The sequence below is a fragment of the Ornithorhynchus anatinus genome, chromosome 15 (assembly GCF_004115215.2).
Source record: "Ornithorhynchus anatinus isolate Pmale09 chromosome 15, mOrnAna1.pri.v4, whole genome shotgun sequence".
Lineage (NCBI taxonomy): Eukaryota > Metazoa > Chordata > Mammalia > Monotremata > Ornithorhynchidae > Ornithorhynchus > Ornithorhynchus anatinus.
Genome location: NC_041742.1, coordinates 10,645,651 through 10,663,500, shown reverse-complemented (window position 1 = coordinate 10,663,500; position 17,850 = coordinate 10,645,651). Strand labels below are relative to the sequence as shown.

General features: G+C 56.7%; 1 protein-coding gene and 1 long non-coding RNA gene across 2 annotated transcripts in view; both read left to right on the top strand.

Moving 5' to 3' along the window:
- LOC100078034 (protoheme IX farnesyltransferase, mitochondrial) overlaps positions 1-1,508 on the top strand; it is a 154,070-nt gene extending 152,562 nt beyond the window's left edge. Inside the window, exon 9 of the mRNA XM_039914264.1 lies at positions 1,030-1,508. Within this exon, the coding sequence (XP_039770198.1) occupies positions 1,030-1,424 (395 nt within the window). The 3' untranslated portion in view covers positions 1,425-1,508. The remainder of the gene's footprint in view (positions 1-1,029) is intronic.
- A 2,061-nt stretch (positions 1,509-3,569) lies between these two features.
- On the top strand, positions 3,570-7,394 carry LOC120638835. Its single transcript, XR_005660819.1, has 3 exons — positions 3,570-3,737; positions 5,062-5,105; positions 7,183-7,394. It is a non-coding gene; the product is annotated as an uncharacterized LOC120638835 (long non-coding RNA).
- The last annotated feature ends 10,456 nt before the right edge of the window (positions 7,395-17,850 follow it).

The following is a 17,850-nucleotide window of genomic DNA, read 5'->3' as shown; positions in this document are numbered from 1 at the left end:
ATTTTGCACGGCTGGTTGGCCCTCGCCCACCCGGACCTGGGGCTAATACGGGCCACGGGCCTATTTGTCGGTGACGGTTTCTCCCGTCGGGAGAGTGACAGCTTCCGCTGGGGCCCACGGGCACCCCGGAGGAGTAAGCTCGGGGCTTACCTGACATTAAAACAAACCTGCTGGGCGCCCGTTGGCTCGAAGAGTGCAGGCCTCGACGCACCCCGTGCCCTCTCAGCTTTCAGATTCCCCCGACAACCCCTTTTGGGCACGGGAGGCCTCTCCGGGGTGGGGATGCTGCCGGTCCTGGAGAGGGTACCGAGCCTTCCTCTCCGGTCGCCCGCGTCCCGCTCCGGGACCTCGGGCAACCGCTCTGTCTTTCGGCCTCCTCGTCTGTGAAATGGGGTTAGAACGGCAGTTCTCCCTCTCCAGATTCAGACTGTGGGCCAGATTCATTCATTCCTTCAGTCGTATTTATTGAGCGCTTGCTGTGTGCGGGACACTCTTCTAAGCGCTTGGGAGGCTACGATACAAAAACGAACAGACACGGTCCCTGATCCGACGCTAGTGTATTTAGCACGGCACTCAGCCCACGGTAAGCACTTAGCAGACACTCCAATGGTTTGCGTTGTTGTTATTATTACGGGCCCAGGCTCCGCTGGCTGCTGCCCCGATGCTTCCCGGTGAGCTTCTCAGGGAGGATCCAAGACGGTCTATGGATTTCTGATAACGTCCATCTCCCTTTCTCGACAGTAAGCTCGCCGCGGGCGGGGAACGCGTCCGCTCATTGTCGTGCGGTGCTCTCCCAAGCGCTCGGTGCGCAGTGAGCCCTCGATAAATACGACCGAGTGAACGGACGGTCTCGGAACCCCGGTTTCGAGGCGTCTCTGCTGCGGGGGAATTGGCGCCCGGGCCGGCCCGGAGCCCTTCCCGGCGGGTGCGGGGGGCGGGGGGACGGAGGGGGTCCGCCGTACCACCGTGGGGCCTCCGCCCTCGCCTGACGCCCTGGTCTCTCTTCTCTCGTGTCGCCCCGTCCTGCAGGTGCGCTGCTGCTGGGTGGCATCCTCTACTCCTGGCAGTTCCCTCACTTCAACGCCCTGAGCTGGGGCCTGCGGGAAGACTATTCGCGCGGAGGGTACCGCATGATGTCCGTGACCCACCCGGCCCTTTGCCGGCGGGTGGCGCTGCGCCACTGCCTGGCCCTGACGGGGCTCTCGGCCGCGGCCCCCGCCCTGGACGTCACCACCTGGACCTTCCCCGTCGTCGCCCTCCCCATCAACGCCTACATCGCCTACCTCGGCTTCCGGTTCTACCGGCAGGCGGACCGCGGCAGCTCCCGCAGGCTCTTCTTCTGCAGCCTCTGGCACCTGCCCCTCTTCCTGCTCCTCATGCTCACCTGCAAGAAGGCCCCGGCCCGGCGGGAGCCCGCCCGCTGACGAGGGGCCCGGGGCCGGGCCGGCCCCGGGGCGATGTCGGGGGAGGACGGCGCCCTTCGGAGGCAGTTGACCCGCGAGGAACGTGTTCGTGTGTGCTTGGGGAGCCGGGAGGGGCTCCCCCTTCCAGTTGGGTCCGGGCCGATCCTCTCATCCTTCTTGCCAAAGAGCCGCCCGGCCCGCGCGACCGGGAAGGAAGAAAGAATCCGTTCTCCTGCTGTCTGTCGGAGGGAATCCAGCAGCCTGGCTACAGCCGGCGTGGGGTTCGCTCATTCTCTCTCCGTCTTTCCCACACGCGTACCCACTCTCCGTCTCTCTCACCTGCTCTCTCCGTCTCTCTCATCGTCTCTGCTGAGAGTCCACATCAGGTACCGCCAGGGTCCCGATCCACCGTGGATCACGTGCCCCGGGGGGGGGGGGGGGGGGGGATGACCCGGGCTCTGCAGCCGCCAACTCCACCCGCGGGATAACCGCGGCCCTCGCCGTCCGGTGGAAGGCCGGACCGGTGGATCTGGCGTTTCGAAAGCAGCCCACCTTCCGGTCACCCCCCCCCCCTCCGCCCCCCGAGAGAAGGGCACGTCAGAGACGCCGACTCAGGGGCGGTGCTTTTGCTCCGGTACTGTCTTGGCTGCTTCCCGTTTGGGGACGGGGGACGTCTTTCTGGGCCCTAATAGGAGAAAGCCCCCGCTGCTCAGATTGGCATCGAATACCGTCTAGTGAGAGGCCTCGGTGGCAACCGCGCCGTCGGGCCTCTCCCCTCCCTCCGGGGCGGCCCCCCCCCCCCCCCCCGAGCCCCTCGGGGGCGGGTGGAGTCGGCCGGGCTCGGCGTCGCGGCCTCCCCAGGAATCAGGAAGGGTGGGGGTGGCCCCAGGCCCCACGGAAACCTCACGGGATAAGCTCATTCCGTCCAGAGGCGCGCCGATCCCGACACCGGCCGGACGGGGCCCCCCCGCTTCCGGGAAGCGGCCGTCTCCGCCGGTCGGTCGAGGGCGGCCCGGAGCCGGGGAACCCCTTTCCCCCCTCCCGATCTCCCGAGGAACCGTCCTCACCCCTGCGGGGCCGAAACCCGGCAGGATGTTTTAATTACCGAGTCCCCGGTGGCACAGCCGCTCCACGGGAATAAGCTCGGGGCTTAAATGACATTAAAACAGTCCTTGCTAGGTGCCCGTTGGCTCAGAGATTGCAACCGAATACAGATGACGTGAGGCCCCCGTGACCGCTTATCTGAAACCCTCCTCTCGGTCGCGATGGGGCTATTTACCGTGGGGAACGCTGCATAGGAATGTCTGGAGAGAAAAGCCACAGTCGTCGCAACTTTCCAATTTTTCAAGCGTGTTGATTTTTTGGTTCTTCCGCAATAAAACGCACACTGTTTAAAAGCAGGAGGGTTAATGATATAATTCGATTTTAGGGAAACACCCCCGCCCGCTGAGCCCGATACGAAAGCCATCTTAGGCACGGAAGCTCCCTGTGGGCGGGAAACGTGTCTACCGTGTCGGTTGCTTGACTCTTCTCCCGAGCGCTTAATACAGTGCTTTGCACACAGCAAGCACTCGGTAAATTACGTTCGAATGAGTGAATACCCACACTGTTGCATTGTACTCTCCCAGATGCTTAGTTCAGTTCTGTGCACACAGTGAGCACTCGGTAGATGCCACCGAATGACTGAGAGATTCTTTGCCAGATCGATTTGAGGGGGTTTTTTAATCTGTTTTTTAAGGGCATTTAAGTGCCTACTATGTTCCAGGCACTGCACTAAACGGTGGGGTCGATCCAAACTGATCGGGTCGAACAGAGTCCGTACGTCCCGGTTTTTAAAGACGAGGTAACGGAGGCACAGAGAAGTTGAGCGTCCTGCCCAAGGTCACACAGACAAGTGGCCGAGCTGGGGTTCATTCACTCAGCCGTATTTAGTGAGCGCTCAACTGTGTGTGCGGAGCGCTCGGGAGAGGGTAACAAGAAACAGACACATTCCCCTCCCACGGTAAGCTTCCAGTCACAGATACGCACAGAAGCGCTGTGGGCCGGGAAGGGGAATGAATAAAGGGAGCAACTCACAGTGACGCAGAAGGGAGCGGGAGAGGAGGGAAGGAGGGCTTAGTCGGGGAGGGCCTCTCGGAGGAGACGGGCCTTCAACCTAGATGCTCAGTCGCCCGGCCCCGTGCTCTTTTCACCGGGCCAAACTGCTTCTCTCTCTCGAGTTGACCTAGTCCTTCCTGAATTTCAGGGGGATTGACATTCACAGCCCCAAAGTGAAGAGGGTAAAAGCGAGCCGTCGGCCAGAGAGTGGAACGTTGCCGGGGAAGTGAGTTGAAGGTTGGTAGCTGGAACCCGAGTAGTCTTCTCTCCGCACCGAAAAGAATTCATCGCCCCAAGCGGGCGCTCAATAAATGATACTATTCCACTAGCGAGGCGCTCTGCTCAGCTTTCTGCAGAGGAGGCTGGGCTCTGCCGTCAAGGAGCTTCTCCTCTGATTGTCCCGCTCCCTGCTGATGGAGGAAGCTGCGGAGTAATTTTATGAAGCATCATAATATTGGTATCTGTTAAGCGCTTGCTATGTGCAGAGCACTGTTCGAAGCGCTGGGGGAGATACAGGGGAATCGGGTCGTCCCACGTGAGGCTCACAGTTTATCCCCATTTTACAGATGAGGGAACTGTGGCACAGAGAAGTCAGTTAAGTGCCCTTCAATTCGATTAATTCAATCACACTTATTGAGCGCTTACCGTGTGCAAAGCGCCGTACTGAGCACCTGCCGCTCTCCTGCCGGTCTAGTCCCTCCCTAGAATGGAGTCTCCTGGTGCCTTCCGAACCTCTCTGGACCTTTCGCCCGAACCAGAGCACTGAATTGACTTTCCGATAGCTCTCCGACTGTACGCGTTTGGCGAAAGCCGTGTGTCTCGGAGGTGATCACGGGTAGGGCTTGCTTGGGGTAGGGAGAAGATTTGTGGGGCGGGTCCGGGGTCTCGGCCTAGCCTCCTTTGGGCACCCGCACCTTTTCCACCTTTCTAAACGCCTGGCTCTGTCTCCGATGTCACACTGTCATCCTCATCATCAGTAGCATCTACTGAGTTCCGATTTTCATTCGTTCAATCCTCTTTAATAACGTCGGTGTCCGTTAAGCGCTTACTACGTGCAGAGCACTGTTCTAAGCGCTGGGGTAGGTACAGGGTCATCAGGCGGTCCCACGTGAGGCTCCCAGTTAATCCCCATTTTCCAGATGAGGTCCCTGAGGCCCAGAGAAGTGAAGTGACTCGCCCACGGTCACCCAGCCGCCGAGGGGCAGAGCCGGGAGTCGAACCCATGACCTCTGACTCCGAAGCCCGGGCTCTTTCCGCTGAGCCACGCTGCTTCCCTTTCTCGAGAAGCGGCGTGGCCTAGCGGGAAGAGCACGGGCCTGGGAATCAGAGGACCTGGGTTCTGATCTCCGCTCGGCCACTCGTCCGCTGGGCGACGGGGGGCAAATCTCTGCGGCTGCTCTGTGCCTCAGTTTCCCCAGCTGTAAAATGCAAATTCAATACCTGTTCTCCCACCCCTTTAGATTGTGAGCCCCGGGTGTGGCTGGCCGATTCGATGATCTTGGATCTACCCCAGTGAACCCTTAAAAAAAACCGCATTGATTATTATCGTTTACTTCCGTAGGTTCTCTTGAGGCCTACTGTCTCCTCGACCCAGTAGATGCTCAGGTAAAATATCTTGAATTTATATAGCATTCTTTTTACTCCAGTCTGACAACCAGTTGTATTATTGACCACCCGTTCGCAAAGCACTTTACTAAGCCCTTTGCAAAGCACCGTAAAGCCGGCGGACGCGATTCTTGCCCTTAGGATCTCACAGAAGAGCTTACAGTCAACCGAAACATCATCGTTATCATTATTATTAATCGCCGCCGAGTCATTCCCGATTCATGGCGACTCCCCGGATATACTTCCTCCAGATCGTCCTGTCCCCCGTCTCAGATAGTTATAAATAAATTAGAGCTATCTGTAATTCGTCCTCCCAAAGGTCCTGTGAGGATTCCGGTCCCAGTGTGTCCCGTAGGTGGACTGAGGCACAGAGGGGTTAAGTGACTTGCCCGAGATCGCACAGCGGGCCGGCGTCGGGGGAGGGACTCAGTAAATACGACCGACCGACCGACGGCCTGACCGCTACCAGCCGCCCGTCGGCGGAGATGGAACGCCTGGCCCAGGGCCGTGAGCGGAAGCCCTGAAACTCCACACCAACTGAGAAGATAGAGAGGAGCCTGATGGCCCACCGAGTCACAGAAGACCGGTGGTGGTAATGGTGAAGGCGAAAGGACGACGGTGAAAACGACAGCGGAGATGGCGACGGTGACAGTCACGAGAGTGACTGTCGTGGAAGAAGGTGATGGCGTTAGAAGCGGAGAAGGGGATGGCGACGGTCCATTTGGATGCCGGCCACGACGTCGACGGTGCCGTTGATCTTGATGATGGTGTCGGCCGTGACGATCTCTATCCTGGCCATGAATTCAAGTGGAAAGAGTGAAAATCAGGTCAGCCCATCGACCGGCTCCAGTTCTGCTGCCGGATGGAAGAGGTTTACGCTCCCTGGGCAGGTTGCCCCTCGTGGACTGAGCCAGCCCCGTGGCTAGGATTTGGAGGTCCCGGCTTAGAGAAGCATCCTGCCCCTCCCAACCGGGTCTTGCCAGGGCACACTCCGGACACTCCTCGAAAAGCGGAGGGTTGAACGGGGACCGACTCCTCCGCGCCCCCTTCTCCCACCCCGCAGGGCTTCGAATCACGCTCGGCAGACGAGCCGCCGTTGGAGTTGGATTAAGGGACCGGCCGAGGCGGACGGACCGGGAGTCAAAAGCTTCCGTTTGATCCCGGCTCACGGTCGTTCGACTCCTCCTCGGCCTCGGTTTCCCCATCCACCACGTGGGAATGCCAGTCCCTCTCTTCCGTCTTTCTTCCGAGAAGACCGTGATGATCCTGAGATGGCGCCGGCCTCACTCCTGGCTTCTTGAAATGAAATGCCGTAACAGGTTTTTAACTCCGTTGCTTCCGTCGGGCTTCCGATTTATGAAGTCTCCGTCACCGATTGCCCGATCCCAGCAATATCCGCCGAGGGGCTGGAGGGTAGCCACTCCCCTTGCCTCCAGAGCGCAGATGGGAATCCGAGGCACAGAGAGGTTAAGAGTTTCCTTAAAGGTCACCCAGCAGGTGACGGATGATCCGAGAATAGAATTAATAGGCTCCAATCCCCCAGACTAGAAATGCGTCCGTCTAGACTTCCCCACCTCTGGCCTTTTTCCCTGGGCCTCACGCGGGACAACCTGATTACCTTGTATCTACCCCAGCACTCAATACAGTGCCTGGCACGTAGCAAGCACTTCACAGATACCAGGGTCGTTATTATTATTATAATTCTCGGCAGCCACGTGGCCTCCCTGATGATGCCGGGGGAGCCGGGAGTGGACGTCGTAAATGCGGCTCTCCTGGTCCAACCGCAGTTCTGAATTTATGGACTCTAAGAGCCTGGGCTTCGGAGTCAGAGGTCATGGGTTCGACTCCCGGCTCTGCCGCTTGTCAGCTGTGTCACTGCGGGCGAGTCACTTCACTTCTCTGTGCCTCAGTGACCTCGTCTGGAAAATGAAGATTAACCGTGAGCCCCACGTGGGACGACCTGATGACCCTGTATCTACCCCAGCTCTTAGAACAGTGCTCTGCGCACAGTAAGCGCTTAACAAATACAAATACCAAATACCCTAGCCGAGAACTGGAGCTTTTTCTTTCTCCCTAGAATGGGCTGCTGAAGCCGTGCGTATTTTCCCCCAGCATGAAGATGGACGTCCAGGAAGCCAACCGACGCAGATTCTCCGACGATTCCATTCCGCGGTTGGAGTCGGAAGCCTGGGCTGGACGGGTCGCCGATCTGGGATGTCAGATGTCAGTCCTGTTTATTGGGCGCTTACTGTGTGCAGAGCACTGTAATAGGCACTGGGGAGAGTGCGATACTACAATAAACACTCACATTCCCTGCCCACAACGAGCTCACAGCCTAGAGGGAGAGACAGACATTAATATCAATAAATAAATGATAGGCATAATAGTGTTGGTATCTGTTAAGTGCTTATACTATGTGCAGAGCACTGTTCTAAGCGCAGGGGTAGATAGAGGGTCATCGGGTCGTCCCACGTGAGGCTCACAGTCTTCATCCCCATTTAACAGATGAGGGAACTGAGGCACAGGGAAGTGAAGTGACTCGCCCACAGTCACACAGCTGACAAGTGGCAGAGCCGGGATTCGAACCCATGACCTCTGACTCCCAGGCCCGGGCTCTTTCCACTGAGCCACGCTGCTTCCCCACGGCACGCGTACATAAGTGCTGTGGGGCTGGGGGATGAATAAAGGGAGCCGGTCAGGATGACGCAGAAAGGAGCGGGAGAAGAGGAAAGGAGGGCTTAGTCGGGAAAGGCCTCTTGGTGGAAGGGCGTTCTGCACGGTCTTATGTTCTTCATTCGTTTGTAAGGTGTCGAGGCTCCGTTTAAAAAAAAAAAAAGGGATAATTAAGTAGGAACCCCAGTTGGATTATAAACTCCTTGAGGGCAAAAACCATATCCCTCGTTTCTGTTGAATAATGATAATTACGGTATTTATGAAGTGCTTACCATGCGCCAGGCACCGTACTCAGCACCGAGATAGTTACAAGGTCAGACCCCGTCCCTGTACCACGTGGGACTCACGGCCCCGGAAAGGAGCTGACGGAACAGGGGAGGACAGACATTAAAATAAATTAAGACGTGAAAAACGGGAGAATACGGGGATATTCCCATTAGGGAAATGAAGGGTGCAGATTGCGTTGCAGTAGAAGATCAAGGAGGTGAGGCGAGCACCTTAAAACCAAAGCTAAGGGCGGGCACCTGGAGGGTTTCCAGTCCTCTACCGGTCTCGACTACGGGAGGGAGAGTCGTTCCTAGCTCGGACGGTGGGTAGCGAGTGGCAGGCCATCGGCTGCAAGTCAAGACCCCCCCCCCCCGGGGCCTGGCAGCAGCGGCACGGGAGAGGGTCGAGGGCGGACCCTCAAGATGACCGCGCGGAAGGAGGTAGCGGTAAGCCACTCCGGATTTTTACCAAGAAAACCCTACGGCTCCACTACCGGAAAGATTGCGGACGGAGGTGGGGCCCCCTGGGAGAGACGCGTCGACGGCGTCGCTGCGGGTCGGAGACGACTCGGCGGCGTAAGACGGAGGAAGGAGCTCTTTGCTTGACGCGGAGGTAGGTGGTCAACTTCGGGAGGGGGGAAACCGAAAGATTTCTTGGAAGAGTGATCCAAGTGTGGACTGGAGAGGGGAGAGACAGGAGGCAGAGAGGGCAGAGAGGTGACTGGGGCAGTATTCAAGGTAAGTGCTTGGATCAGCATAGTATCGGCTGGGATGGAAAGGCGAGGTCGATTCTAGAACCGACAGGCTCCGGTGACGGACCGGACGCGCAGGTCGAATGAGAGAGATGAGTCAAGGATAATAACGAGGTTACGGGCTTGTGAACCTTCACGGTACATCTGTTTCGTCCTAAGCAGGAGGTGCTGTGTTCCAGTTCAGACCGGCAGAAGCCCCTAATTGAATCGCTCTGGCGGAGCCTGGCGCTACTGTGAAGACTAAACCCTCTTGCCCCGATTTCCCCCAGACGCTGGGAAGAGAAAGGCCTCTGAGCCTCCCGCGGACTCACATCACGATGCTCTTTTACCTCTAGGTTTACCTCCGTCGACGGAGCACGGGCCTGGGTCGCGGAGGGTCGTGGCTTCTAATCCCGGCTCCGCCGCTTGTCTGCCGTGTGACGTCGGGCGAGTCACCTCACTTCTCTGGGCCTCCGTTACCTCCTCTGCAAAATGGAGATTGAGATCGCGAGCCCCGGATGGGACAGGAACCGTGTCCTACCCGATTTGCTTATGTCCACCCCAGCGCTTAGTACGGTACCAAGTAAGCGCTTGACAGATATCATCATTATTATCGTTACTGTTATCATCTGTCATTTGCAGACCTTGGAACGGGGCAGATTTAAATGCCCGTTTCAAGAAGCGGGTCGGGACTCCAGATGTCCCGAGAGAGCTAGCGAGATGAAAACCGTCAGGAGGGGGCCGAGACTCGACTTCTCATTCCGGGAGAAACAGAGAAGATGGGCCATTTTACTACCCGCTTATCTCGCTCCAGCCAAATCTCCCGCCCTCCCAGCTCCCAGCTCCCTCCCTGGGGAAGGCCAAATTCCGAATCCGTTAACGCGCCCGGGGAGACGGGGAGACGGCCGGCGGAGCCCAGCGCCGCATCGCCGACCGGCGCGCGCATCAAATACGTCTGAGGTTTGGGAACTCCTTTTAATCAACAGCTCGAAAACCTCTCACGGTTTCTCTCCTTTAATAAAACGACGCTGAGAGGATGTTTTAATGGTCCAATTAACCGACTTCTCCGCCCCGCCCCCTCCCCTTCCCGAGCTATTTAAGGATAATGACCCCAACTGGAAGAGGCTGAAATGAGAGGGTAAGGCCCATTTTCTCCAAGTTGGCCCCGGCATTTATCGGGGACTTTAATTGTGCTTCAGGGTGGAGGAATGGACCCGCTGACCGCTTCAAAAGGCTCCGGCCACGGGGCCGCCAGGATCTGGGCCTTTCACCGCCGCTCCGGGAGATGTAAAGACATCTGCTTCGGCCTGGCCCGATTCTTTCAGTCCCGTGCTCCTCTCCCTAACGATTGTCCGTGTCCCTTCATCTAGAAAGGGGGCCGGGGGTCGGGGACGGGGACCCGGATTCGCGTCGGAGCATTCTGATGCTAATTCATTTAGTAAAAAGGGAAGGGTCGAAACAGATGTGGACCGTTCGGTTCATCTGTTAGCAAGTGCAAAGGACTGCTTGGCAGGATATTAAATATTACCTCGGCCGTTCACAGACACTTCATATTTCAAGGGAGAAAGGGAAGCCGGGACCACACTCAATAAATCAGGCTTTCAAAGAGACAGAAAAAGGCAAACATTTGATAAGTCTATGTCATCATCCTTAAAGATCAAAGACTTCTACATATGTATTTATGCGACTGGCAGCCCGGCAGACAATAATAACAAACCTAGGGTCTCTGATAGCCTTAGAAAATGAGAATTGAGCCCATTCTGATCTGCAATTACCTCGCTAACCCGTGAGGTCGGAGGCTGCGGCTGGGAGGGGGGAGACAGACATCAAAACGAGTAAGCGGGCATTAGTAGCATCAGTGCAGATGATTAGAATCACAGCTGTATACGAGTAAACGGCCACTGATGGAAATAGAATTACAGATATGGACATACGTATTCACAAGTCCTGCGGGGCTGGGGGGGTAGAGCAAAGGGAGCAAGTCAGAGTGATGGAGAGGGGAGGGGGAGCTGAGGAAAACGGGGGCTTAGTCTGGGAAGGCCTCCTGGAGGAGGTGAGCCTTCCGTAGGGCTTCGGAGGCGGGGGGGGGGGGGGGCGGAGGGAGTGCGATCGTTCGGCGGACTTGAGGAGGGAGGGCGTTCCAGACCAGAGGAAGGACGCGGGCCAGGGGTCGACGGCGGGACGGGTGAGAACGAGGCACAGTGGAGCAGAGTGTCCTGGCTGGGATTTAGAAGGAGAAAAGGGAGGTGAGGTAGGAGGGCGCAAGGTGATGGACAGCTTTGAAGCCAAGAGTGAGGAGCTCTCTCTTGTTACGAAGGTTAACGGGCAACCACTGGAGAGTTCTCAGGGGGAGGGTGACTCGCCCAGGGCGTCTCTGTAGACGGACAGTCCGGGCAGCAGAGTGAAGTAGAGACTGAAGTGGGGAGAGACAGGAGGTTGGGAGTTCAGGAAGGATGCTGACGCCGTCATCCGGTCGGGATAGGAAGATCGATTGTATTCAATAGTATTTATTTATTTATTGAGCGCTTACCCCGTGCGGAGCACCGTACGAAGCGCTCGGATTGAACAAGTCGGCAACAGACACAGTCCCTGCCGTTTGACGGGCCTACGGTCCAATCGATCTAGTTGTACCAACGCGGTAGCGGTTTGGATGGAGACGAAGGGGCCGATCTCGGCGATGTTGTGAAGGTGAGACCTACCCCAGCAAGTGCCAGCTAGACAATAATGATGATGATGATGATGGTATTTGTTTAGTGCTTACAACGTGCCAAACACTGTTCTAAGCGCTAGGGTGGTTACACGGTAATCGGGTTGTCCCACAGGAGGCTCACGGGCGATCCCCATTTTACAGGTGAGGGAACTGAGGCACAGAGAAGATCGGTGACTTGCCCCCACAGCTGACAAGCGGCGGAGCCGGGATTAGAACCCGTGACCCCTGGCTCCCAAGCTCGGCCTCACTGGCACTGTCCTCTCTTGGTTCTCCTTTTAGCTTCCTGGCCACTCCGTCCCTTTCGCGGGCTCCTCCTCTGCCTCCCACCTCCTCTCTGTGGGGGTCCCTCAAGGTTCACTTCTGGGTCCCCTTCTAGTCTCCACCTACACCCACTCCTTTGAAGAACTCATTTGCTCCCACAGGCTCTAAATTCCACCTCTGTGCAGTCGATAGCCAAATCTACATCACCGGCCCTCATGTCTCTCCCTCCCTGCAGGCTCGCATCTCCCCCTGCCTTCAAGTCGTCTCTCGTTGGAGGTCCTCCCATCACCTCCAACTTAACTCGTCTAAAACAGAACTCCTCATCTTCCCACCCAAACCCTGTCCTCCTCCTGACTTCCCCATCGCTTTGGCCGGCACCACCCTCCTTCCCGTCTCACAAGCCCTTAACCTTGGCGCTATCCTTGTCGCCTCTCTTTCAACCCATGCGTTCCGTCTATCGCTAGTTCGACCCTCACGACTTACTTTCACAACGTCGCTAAAATCTGCCCCGCCGTCTCGGTCCGAACCGCTATCCCTAGATGATCCTAGCATCTATCCTGACCCTTTTTGATTACCGTATCGGCCTCCCCGCTGACCTCCTGCCTCCTGTCTCTCCCCACTCCAGTGCATATTTCACTCTCCTGCCCGGTTCATTTCCACAAAAGCATCCAGTCCGTATTTTCCCGCCAGGGATGAATCAACCCCAGGTTGAAGCCGGGGATCGACCTGTCGGTTAATCGATCCAGGATATCTGGGGAGTCTAATGTGCCGAGCACCGTACTAAGTGCCTGGCAGGGGAACGATAGCCTCGGTAGACAAAATCCTTGCCCTCGAGGACCTTACAGTCTAGAGAATGCTGCTTTGGACACGTTTTAAATCCGTGACCAACCCAAGGCCGCCAACCCTCAGGCTCCTCCTCCGAGCCTCCCCGCGGGGCGGGATCCCTCCGCCGCCCGAAACGAAACCTGGCCGGAAGGACGGGAGATGGGCGACGGGGAGGGAGGGAGATTTCCGAGAATGATGGAGCCCGTGTCACCCGGGGCCCGAAATAAATGAGACGCCACGACGTGTCAGGCATCGCCGGGGCCATTTCTCTTCATAATGTCACAGAAATAGCTGGAGCAGCAATTCCGAAGAGCAGCAGCTGCTGCGTCGGCAGGAATTCAGACCCGTGTAATGTGGAGAAGAGGCTCCACCGGGGAAGGCGCCACCGGGGACCGGAGACGGTCTAGGCCCGCTGGCCCCCGCCGGGGCCCCGCCCGCTCCCAGCCCGGAACGCCGGCCCGGCCTCGGACAACCGGGGGACCCTCCCGCGGGATGCCACCCAGTGACGCCGATGCCCTCTCCTCGTGCCCTCCCGCGGCGTGGGCCGAGCCAGCTGAGCTCGGAGTATGAAGGCCCAAGGCCCCATGAGGTTGGAAGTCGGGAGACGGCGGAGCTGGGGAAAGCAACAAGAATTCCCTGTGGGAAGGGCTGAGCTTCAGCGGACTCCGCAGGTAGAAGGGGAGGGACCCCCTCTCTGCTTCCATCCCCACAGGCAAACCAAAATCCAGGGGCTGCCGAGGTTCTCTGAGGAAGAGGCCCTGGCTGCGAGGAGGCTCTAACTCACAACTCTAAGATGTGCGGAAGGGGACAAGACTGAGGCGAGCCCTCCCTGGGGCCTATGTCTTCTTGGGAGCATGGGGGTAAACTTAGAGAGCTGCTCTAATGAGGTGGGGCTCCTAGGATAATAATAATGACAATAATTAATAATTACGGTACTTGTGAAGTGCTTAGTACGAACCGAGTTAGCACTGTTCTGAACGCGGGGTTGGACACAGGTTAATCCGGTTGGACACAATCTCCATCCCACATGGGGCTCACGGTCTCGATCCCCATTTTACGGATACGAGAACTGAGGCCCGGAGAAGTGAAGTGAGTTGCCCGAGGTCACACAGCGGGCACGAGGTAGAGCCGGGAGTAGAGCACAGGTCCTTCTGATTCTCAGATGTGTGCTCTATCCACTAAGCCGTGCTGTTTCTCAAGAGGCAAGGAAATGGCCTGCCCCGAGAACTCCCCTCCGGCATCCAGGTTTACGCCCGGGAAACGCCGCAGAGCCACCTTCTCGGGAGATCCATTTTGGCCTGGCTGCCACCGGGCCCGAAGGACAAGGCAGGCTAGATCCGGCTGTCCTCCTCGCCCAGAGATGGCGGGGGCGCCCGGAGGAGATGGATTCCCTCGTCCCGTTGGGCTACCCGTCGTACCCTACCGAATTCCAGCCAGGACCATAAATCCTTCTTCGCATCCCTGTTCCTTTTGCGTCCAACGAATTCCTTCCCTCTGTCCTGATCCCGGAGCTTCTCCAGCTTCCTCCTTCCCCGGGAAGAGCTCCCCACCAGCCCTAAGCAGCATAGCATAGTGGATGGAGCCCCGGCCTGAGAGTCAGAAGGTCTTGGGTTCTAGCACCGGCCCTGTCACCTGTCTGCTGCGGGACCTTGGGCAACTCTTCTGCAAAATGGGGATGAAGGCTGGGAAACCCTATGTGGGACATGGACTCTGTCCAACCTGATTAGCTTCTATCACAGCCCTCAGGACAGTGCCTGACATATGGTAAGTGCCTAACGAATACCGTTCAAAAAAGCACCACAAAAGAAACCCCGAACCCCTCCAGGGGGGCCATTATCCGACTGTCTTTCCCCGATCGAAACTGTCCGTGAGACAGAGACCCCCACCTCTTCCCGGCTCAACTCACCAGAGTTTCCCCCTTGGGAAACCTCGGCAAGAACCGCCACGTCCCCTCTCCTCTGCAGACCACGGAGGAAACTGCCCAGGACCACCAAGGTCGCACTAAGGGCGAGGTTCCTGTGACTGAGGTGCCAGGGGCTCACATTTGTAACACCTCCGTTTTACAGATGAAGAAACTGAGGCACAGAGGAATTTAGTGACTTGTCCCATGTCACGCAGCGGGTCAGTGACCGGGTAGGAATACAATTCAGGGCTTCCTATTCCCAGTCTTGTGAGTTTTCCACTGAACCACGCTGCTTCTCGTTTTTCCGTTCGAAGGGATGAATGGAGATGTTTCCACTCTCGACCGGGTGGGCGCTGGACCCAAGGGGAAGATCTTCCAGCAAAGAGATCGGCAGTCGGGGAGGTTTTCCCGCTCTGCCTCGGGGCTTGCGCCGTGGCTCCTCTGGGTCCGAAGACTCTCCGTGGCGAGCCCAGTGCCTAACTGAGTCTCCAGGAGGAAAGCGAATAGCATCTGGAGAATCCAGGAGGAGATGGAGAGACAAACTTCAAACTTCTCTTCTCCCCCCCCCCCCCCGGGAGGAGACGAAAGCAGAATTCTGTCTTTCCCCCACCCGTTCAGCTCCCCCAAACCATCGATTACCCCAAATGGAGAGCAGTGAGTGATTTTCTTCCCAGCCTCCCATCCCTCACCAGTGGAGAATAACCATAATGGGTAAAATAATGGTTTTTGTTCGTATATATAATTATTCGACTGTTCATTAATAGTAACGGTATCTGTGAAGCGCTTACTACGTGCCAAGCACCGTTTCTAAGCACTGGGGTAGATACGAGGGAATCAGGTTGTCCCACGTGGGGCTCACAGTCTCAATCCCCATTTTACAGATGAGGGAACTGAGGCCCAGAGAAGTGAAGTGACTTGCCCACAGTCACACAGCTGACAATAATAATAATAATGCTGGTATTGGTTAAGCCCTTACTATGTGCAGAGCACTGTTCTAAGCGCCGGGGGAGATACGGGGTAATCAGATTGTCCCACGTGGGACTCACAGTTTCTAATGCCCATTTTTACAGATGAGGTCGCTGAGGCACAGAGAAGTTGTGACTTGCCCAAAGTCACACAGCAGACAAGTGGCGGAGCGGGGATTGGAACCCACGACCTCTGACTCCGCAAGCCCGGGCTCTTTCCATTAAGCCACGGAATTGTTAGCGGTTTTGCCGTTCTAATTTTAAAAAACAGTTGTGACTCATTTTTAGTGCCTTCTCGGAGCCGAGCACTGTACAAAATGGTGGGGTAGGTACGGGATAAGCAGGTCAGACACAGTCTCGTCCCACACGGGGCTCAAAGTCTGTGAAGTAGTGAAAAAGATAGCTCCTCCCCCTTCTACAGAGGTGAAAACCAAGGCCCAGAGAAGTTAAGAGACCTGCCCAAGGTTGCACAGCAGGCCAGTGGAGTAGCATGGCTCATTGGAAGGAGCACGGGCTTTGGAGTCGGCGGTCATGAGTTCGAATCCCTGCTCTGCCACGGGTCAGCTGGGTGACTGTGGGCAAGTCACTTCACTTCTCTGTGCCTCAGTTACCTCATCCGTAAAATGGGGATGAAGACCGTGAAGCCCCACGTGGGACAACCGGATTCCCCTGTGTCTACCCCAGCGCTTAGAACAGTGTTCTGCACAGAGTAAGCGCTTAACAAATACCAACATTATTATTATTAGCTGGGATTCGGCCACAGGTCCCCCGTGTCTCGCAGGTCTGGACTCTTTCCCAGGCCGTGCTGCTCTGGACGACAGAATCTTTCTTTCAATTCTCACTTGTTCCCTTCTTGAATGTTTTACACTTCCAGGCCCGTGGGCTTGTGCTTCTTTGCACGGTTGAATTTTACTCCTCTGTCACACTTTCTGGTCTCTGTTTGGCCTCAGGGCGACGGCAAAACTTGGTAACGTTGAAGGGCGAAAACTCAATGGCACTTTTGTTCTCCCAACTATTGCTGTGAAAAATGCATTCAACTTCCCCACAGAAGGGTGATTTCACTCCTTCCCAAATGCTCACGGCTCCAGACCCGGAATCATCAGATGTTTCCCAGATTGGCATATAGTTTGGGGGGACGAAGCTCCCGCTAATCGGCAGCGAACGCTGAAACGTGATCCTCTTACCATGTCCAAGATGTAAATCGTCTGTGATTTGCCCGGCGTATTTAAACACTGCCAAGGAATCACAGTAATAACAAGATTTATAATAGAGCTTCAAGATGTTTGAAATGTTTATGACAGGAGCTTCAAATTCTAGCCCCCACAAAAAGGGAAATCTGAAAAATAGTTCTGAGGCCTCGAGTCCGTGCCCAACTCTCGAACCCGCTGCCCTCCCCCTTCATATCTGACAGCCCATCGAAGCCTGATCGAAGGTCCGTCTCCTCCGAGAGGCCTTCCTTCCCGGATCAAGCCCTCCTTTCCTCTTCTCCCGCTCCCTTCTGTACCGCCTTGACTTGCTCCCCTCCCAGCCCCACAGCACTGATTGTACGTATCCGTAATTTTCTCGATTTCTATTCATGCCCGTCGGGCCCTCTAGACCGTGAGCTCTTTGTGGGCGGGGAATGTGTCGGTCACATCGCCGTATCGTACCCTTCCGAGCGCTTAGTACGGGGCTCTGTACGCGGGGAGCGCTCAGTAAATGCGACGGTCTGACTTAATGGAACTGGACTCCATCAACCTCCAGAATCCGCGGCCTCGCCGCCTTCCCCAGTGGCACTGGACTCCACCAAACTCTACAACGCTCCGCGTCACTGCCTCTCCCCCGTCGGACTGTGACTCCATCTTGGAGGTCTGCACTGGAGCGCAGGCAATAGAGTGAAATGTCGTTGGGCCCGTTCCTGAGAAACGATGTCTCTTTATGCACTGACATCTTCCCGGTGGACCGCAGTATTGTTCGAATTCACTGCTCGTCCTGGCTAAAGGCAAATTAATAATCAAGCACGAAACACTGCCTTTGTTTATTCACCGAGTCGGTGTCCTCCGCCCCAGCTATTCATGAACTGGGTTGTGGCTCGGAAGCCCGAATCACCCTCTCGGCGTTAATCGCTTCGGCGTGTCGTTCATTCGATCGTATCTGTGGAACGATTACTGGGTGCCGAGCACTGTACTAAGCGCCCGGGAGAGTACGACCCGACGGTACGGTGACTTCCTCTGCCCGAAACAAACTTACAGTCTAGAGGTGGGGGGGGGACAGACACCATTACCAATAAATAAATGACAGATCTGGACATAAAAAGTGCCGTGGGGCTGGGAGGGGGGAAGAACGGAGGGAGCGAGTCAGGGCGACGCAGAAGGAAGCGGGAGAGGAGGAATGGGGGAGCTCAGTCTGGGAAGGCCTCTCGGAGGAGATGT